The following is a 6858-nucleotide window of genomic DNA, read 5'->3' on the forward strand; positions in this document are numbered from 1 at the left end:
TTTGGGTTGGTCTGTGTTTTCCACCCTGTGTTTGGGTTGGTCTGTGTTTTCCGCCCTGTGTTTTGGGTTGGTCTGTGTTTTCCACCCTGTGTTTAGGTAGGCTATACTCCTGTTGTAAAGACAAGTAATGTGCTTTAATATTAGGAAAGTTGAGAAATAAATATAGTAGGCCTAGCCTATAGAAAGCTGATGGGATCCTCCTCTTTTTATTAGCAGCCATTACACAGCCTGTAGAAATGTTGTGCAACATGAGCTCATGGGCTCTCATGAAGTGTTTGAAACGATTTTGCATTGATGTCAGAGTGATTAGAGGGACAATAGAGTGCTGAGTACCAGGCAGTTAGCAAGTTTGGCAGGCTACTAATGACCAGCAGCAGCATCAGAGCTTGGAGAAGCCTAATTACCAAGACTAAACGGTCATGTGGTATTTGACTACCTTAATAAAGACTTGTGACCGCCCGTGTGACGGTAATACGGTCACCGCAACAGCCCAGGCCACCCCCCCTGTCCCCCCCCCTGTCCCCAGTGAAGGTTGCGCCCCTGCATCTTAGTGTACACTACATGTGTATATGCTTGGAGGGCAATCTGTACTTATTTTGATTCAATGTGGTCTAATCAGTGTTCATCTCATATCCGGTATACGGTCTGATATACCACGGCTGTTAGCCAATCAGCATTCAGGTCTCGAACTACCCAGTTTATAATCAGTGTTCTCCTTTGTTCTGCTTGTTATGCTTTAACTGGGTCATGTGACTAATATGTTTCCTCACATATTTATTAATTGATTGAGAGAATCTGGAAGTAAACAAACTAACCAAACCCGATCAATACTTGAGTTGTGATCCCCTGGAGAGTTGTTGGAAAGGCTGAAAACAACTTCAAATAAATTATGTAACATATTTTCATCTTAAGGGATGTTTCTTAACTTTTTTGTGAGATATTTCTGTATTGATTAGGGAGATTGTTGGGTTTAGAAGCTGAATTACAATACTTGAGTCTATATTTGTTGTGACCCCATCTTTGAGTTGTCTAAAAGACTGAAAATGACTTAAAAATGGAAAAATATGTTTACTAAAGGGCATTCAGCTGGCTTTAAAGGTAATTGTTATTGAAATCGACCCTTTTCAATTGAATTGAATCATGAGGTTCATATGTAACGTACTTCACATTCTATTGCAGCCTGTCTCTACTTCCATTGTCTACAACGTGAGAGCACCGTGAGAGCACTCTGAACATGACAGTGCATTTGATTTGTGTTTTCCTGCAAGCAGCAATTTGTTACTCTCCTCGTTGTTATTCACTTTCATTGTAGAGCAGTGTGTAACATATGGAAGCTGCCTGGTCTCACAGACTTTAATCTCAACATCAAACAGGGAATCATGCTTCACCATAGATGCATGGGGGCGTAGACCAGATACACAACATATGTAGTCATTAACGGCCATTGCATATATAGCTCTACGTCATGTTTATGTAGGCATTATGGCTACACGGCCAAGAGTTTTTCCTGGTCCGGTTACCTGGTTATAAATAACGCCAGGCCTTATTTTCGAGTCATCACTGGGTCCATGAGTTTTTCCTAGGCAGATTGCTCAAGATAATTTGGACCTCTATCCATGTCCTGAGGACATCGGGAAATGCCTTCAAAACCGTCCACAAGGGGCAACAGTGAGAGCTATTACCATCAAGTAGGTTGCGTGTTCAATCCCATTGGTGGACATTCGTTTTTAGTTTTGTGGGTTTTATCCCTATCCCAACCGTATCCCTTAACTTAACCATTTGGAATGAGTGCCTAACTTAATGTTTTAACCCTATCCAAAGCCTTAACCCTTAACCTTCTAAATTTGACATTAAGAGCAACTTCAAGATTTGACGTTTGGAAAAACAGAATGATATGAGATAACCCAGGTTGTCAGAAACACTTTGAAATGTGACGTTCGGAGCAACTTCGGAGACTGTGAGAGCGTGTTGTTGTTTCCAGGTCATGTGAACTGACCAGGAAAAACTCCTGGCCCTAGTCATAACCTCTGCGTGACATTGTCATAAACTTGGCGTAGGGTCCTGATTATGACAGAACACACAGGTGAAGAGTCACTGCGGTGCTTGTCCAAAACGCTGAGGAACTTTATATAGAATCCATCCAAACAGAGCTGGTCTCATTGAATCAGCAGCAAAACTAATCACACGCTAAACGGGGCCATCTGGAGGAGGGATTTAAAGAGTGTGTGTGTGGACAAGGTTTGGCTCTGCTGTCATGGCTTAACTATATAGATTAGATACAGTGATGTCACCTGTTGGATGGAGGAGATAGTGGTAATGTGGATAAAGTTTCCTGATTGGCCAGGTTGACCTGTTGGTCCATACCTCACGGGGTTAATCACCAGACACAGTCTCATTCATTCATTGTGACGTCTCCACGGCGATATCATTCCATCAGCGACGCAAGGCAAATCAATTGGACAGACCTCACCCATGATACAGAACCTTGAGAAAATGATTGATTGTACAGATCGGTTGCTGAAATAATGTGTGTGTGTGTGTGTGTGTGTGTGTGTGTGTGTGTGTGTGTGTGTACAATTCTTGTTGTAACAGGATAACCGCAGGTCCAAATGGAACATTTATTTCATCTTGGCTATTTACAGTTGTCCCTTTGGGCAGCTTGTCTGAGCTTGTTTGAGCAAGTGAAAGAAACAGAGAACACAGCAACACTCAGAGACTTTTGGCATGAATACTTTTTAACCCCTAGAATGATTCAGAGACTTGACCTCTGTGGCAAATGAGTCTGTCAGTTATCCAATTATTGTCCATGTACTTAAGCCAAGCACAGGGTTTGGCCTAGTTTAATACAATTTAATAAAATGAAACAATATTATAAACCCCCAAATAAATAAACAAATAAATGAGTTATTTAACATATAGCAGATACAATAGATTTACAGACAGGCAGACACAGGTCAAACAAACATATGTACTGTAAACTCCAGCTAAAAGACCAATGCAAAGTCAAAATCATGAACTCGTCATAGCTGCACCACTTCAATACGAGAAGTCGTTGTCCTGACTTGGCTTTAAGTCAACCAACACATCTAAAGTCTCCATTTCGTGCGTACATTCTCCTGTGCTATGCGTTGGGATAAACGCCGACGTTCTGTACATTACCTTGGAAATAATGGATAATGCAGCGGGATGAGGCGGAGGTAATGTACAGAACGGAGGAGTTTATCCCGCTTATACCACAGTTTCCAACAAACAATATTAAAGCACACATTTATCGATATAAATAACAATCATGATATTTTCATTTTGGTAAGTGATTTTATACTTTCCTCTTTCCACTAAATCTGGTCGTAGTCCTATCGCTGTTGTTCATTGTTTTTGTTCTATATCTATGGACAAGACCCATTGTTATTTGTATTTATTTTTATTTCCATGCTGTCTGTTAACGTTCTTATCCCTTGCTTTCTAGCTAGCCAACCACGGCTAACACAGTCACGTCAACATCTGCAGCCAGAATTAACAGAAAAGTAGCCACATTTGCGTTTAAGCTGTTTTCTACTGACATTCATTTGGATACATCCATAACAATGAGCTGATGATGTGCGATTTTGCCTGGCATAGAAAAGTTTCCCTTCTCGTAAGGGCACTTTTCCTTTTTTTTTTCATGAGGAGATCGCATTGCATATCAAACACAAGGCTAGAAGCTAGCTAAATAATGTGTTGCTAGCAAACCTGCCAATATGACAACCTAATTCAATATCAGTGACTGAAAACAGGTCAAACTAGAAACGTGGATTTGAAAGCATAGAAATTCATGTTCATTCCATCAATCACCACGTTAGGTCATCAGATGTCTCTGCAAAAACAAATGAATGCTAGCTAGCTAGGTTCTCGTTGGACCTGCGTTTACAATGTATCCAGTAATCGGTTTGTGTGGTTGCTAGTTTAGCTTTCTGTAACTGTGTAGCATGTGCAGTGCTTTATACTGCGTCTTGATTAGGTATCCCGTATATCTTGTTTAATGCCCATTCTAGATTGCCCTTCCAGCCAATCAGAAACGAGTATTCAACAATACTGTGGTATGAAATTAAATAGTGCTCGTATAATGGTCACAGCATATAGTGAGAGAACATAATTTATTTCATATTTTTAAATTGGTCCTTATCAAAACTGGACTCCGTCATTGTTCATGTGTGGTTTTATTCGTTGTCATTCGTTGCTTCCCTATCACTCTCAGTGTGGGGTTCCATCCACAACACCTTGTCCCAGTCACAATGTAGTAGTGCGTGAGGTATATGTTCCATTCCGGAACACCTTGTCCCAGTCACAATGTAGTAGTGCGTGAGGTATATGTTCCATTCCGGAACACCTTGTCCCAGTCACAATGTAGTAGTGCGTGAGGTATATGTTCCATTCCGGAACACCTTGTCCCAGTCACAATGTAGTAGTGCGTGAGGTATATGTTCCATTCTGGAACACCTTGTCCCAGTCACAATGTAGTAGTGCGTGAGGTATATGTTCCATTCCGGAACACCATGTCAGATGCCAGACATTCTTTAGGGAAGTCTTTTTGTCCATTGGTGGCCTGTCTCTTCAGGGCTACAGCACGGTAGTCCACCTGTTCACAGTCCAGCCCAGACTCCAACCAACGGAAACACACAATCCTCTGGAACGACCGGCGGAAGTTATCCGACACAAAGCCATAGAGGATCGGGTTGGCGCCGCTGTTGGCATAACTTAGGATGACGAAGAGCTGGGTGACCATGGGGTTGGGAGGGTGGTGGAACACACTGATCAGCTGGACGATGTAGAAAGGCATCCAGCAGAGGACAAAAACCGCCACCACACACACCACCATCCGTGTGATCTTTTTCTCAGAGCGTCGCCGCTGCAGCCAACCGGCTTTCAGCCCGACCGCCCGCATGCGCGCCACCATCAGGCAGTAGCAGAGGCAGATTGCGCCCACAGGAAGCAGGAAGCCGAGCAGGAAGGTGTAGACCACGAACGCCTCCGACCACGCTGCCTCAGGCCACAGAAAGTTGCAGTCCACACCGCCGTCCTGCGCCGGGACCGTGTCGGCAAAAATGATAATGGGGAGGATGACGAGGAGCGAGAGGCCCCACACGCAGACGTTGACTACTTTGGCAACAGTCGGTCGGCGGTAGCGGGCAGCCTTGATAGGGTGAACCACGGCCACGTATCGATCCACGCTCAACACCGTCAGACAGAAGATGGACGTAAACATGTTAATGCCGTCCACGCTCAACACCAGACGGCACATGAGCGAGCCAAATGGCCAATGACGTACAGCCGCCGATGTCGCCAGAAACGGCACACTCAACATAAACAGTTCATCTGCAATGGCCAGATTCAATATATAAATATTGGTGGCGGTTTTCATCTTGGCGTACTTAAGGATAACATAGATAACCATGGTGTTGCCTGTTAGACCCACGCAGCAGACCAGGGCGTAGATGGAGGGGATGATGATCTTGCTGGTGTCAGGTTCCTGGTCGTAGTCCTCATAGTCTAGGCTGGAGTTGTAGGGGAAGTCGGTGGGGTATGCTGGGTAGTTGCTGGTCCCATTGGCAGCCATGTTGTCCATTTTGTCCAGTTTACCTCAATTTTGGGTTTCTCCTACTGGGAGTTAAGATCTGACTTTGTGTATGTCATTTTTTATACAACGGCTGGGTCTAATCCTGAATGCTGATTGGTTAAAACCACATTCCAACCGCTGTCTTTTCCCACAAGTTACCACCGGCTAAATCTATGAGTCTCTATGTCACATTATAGAATATAGTACACTTCTCAATGTGCTTAGCTGGCTCTTCGTTATCGCCAAAGTGTTGCTTTAGTGTACAGTACCATGGGTCTCTGTTAAACTCCTTTAAAGAAAGGGGTCAAAAAGGAGGGAGGAAGGAGCAGCAGGAGCAGGGGAGATCCTCATTCTTTGTATACTGTAGGTGCGGCTCTGAAGAGAATGTAATATCTGTACAATGTTATTCTCTTATCTCAGGGTCCATAGATGGGGTTAATCTGAAATAAATCAGAGTCCTTGAGTCTCTCTCAGTTCTCATGTTTCCCAGGGATTTCTAATTATAGAACCCAGCTTCTCAACTAACCGATAAGGGCACTGAAGCAATTTAGGAGGCTGAAACAATGAATTCTTGGCAGCCAAACGCTTAACATTCCATATTCATTCACAAATAAACTCACATCTTATTACCCATCCATTTGTAAGTGGTTCTTAGGAGTATTTTCTTTAATTAAAATCAGGCAAGGTTTCTAGGTATCACTCAAAACTTGGCCAAGGGAGAACATTCCTTCTGATTGATTACAATGTCCTGTTGGAGAGAATTCTGGAGTGGTTGGGAGTTGTTCTGCCCTGTTCTGTCTGGTCCGTCCCAGCTGGTACAATGGCACACTCAGGAGTGGTTTGTGGTAAGAAGTGTTGCGGTGAATTCTGCACCCTCACCATTCCATGTGTCTGTGTGGATAGAGGGGTGATTATTTCATCGTTACACCCAGGCTGAACAAGTCCATGTAAATCACTGGCTTTTGGTTTGAGCTCTTCCCTGCTACACCCCCATTTTGCTTTGAGTCCAGGAAGCCTGTAAGAAAACACAAAGAGCAATCACTGGCATAGTCCCTAAAGGAACTCCAACCAAAACAGCAGAAGAGTTCTGGCTCTAAGAGCTCTGAGGTTTCATTAGATGTAGCTACCCCATGTGGCAGATCAGCGTCAACATTGCAGATAGACCATGGGTTCTTTCAAAGTAATTGTTTGCCTTATTTCTAATCCACCTAGTTCTTAAAAAAAAAAAAAAAAAGACATTACCACCCTTCATTTGATTGGAGTAA

At 43.5% G+C, this 6858-nt stretch overlaps 1 protein-coding gene across 1 annotated transcript; it reads right to left on the minus strand.

Annotated features, from left to right (window-relative positions):
- Positions 1-4486: 4486 nt before the first annotated feature.
- On the minus strand, positions 4487-5602 carry LOC139379474 (somatostatin receptor type 1-like). The gene has a single exon (XM_071122291.1). It carries the CDS (start codon positions 5600-5602, stop codon positions 4487-4489), a length of 1116 nt encoding a protein of 371 aa, XP_070978392.1.
- Between the last annotated feature and the right edge of the window lie 1256 nt (positions 5603-6858).

This window comes from Oncorhynchus clarkii, chromosome 21 (genome assembly GCF_045791955.1).
Source record: "Oncorhynchus clarkii lewisi isolate Uvic-CL-2024 chromosome 21, UVic_Ocla_1.0, whole genome shotgun sequence".
NCBI lineage: Eukaryota > Metazoa > Chordata > Actinopteri > Salmoniformes > Salmonidae > Oncorhynchus > Oncorhynchus clarkii.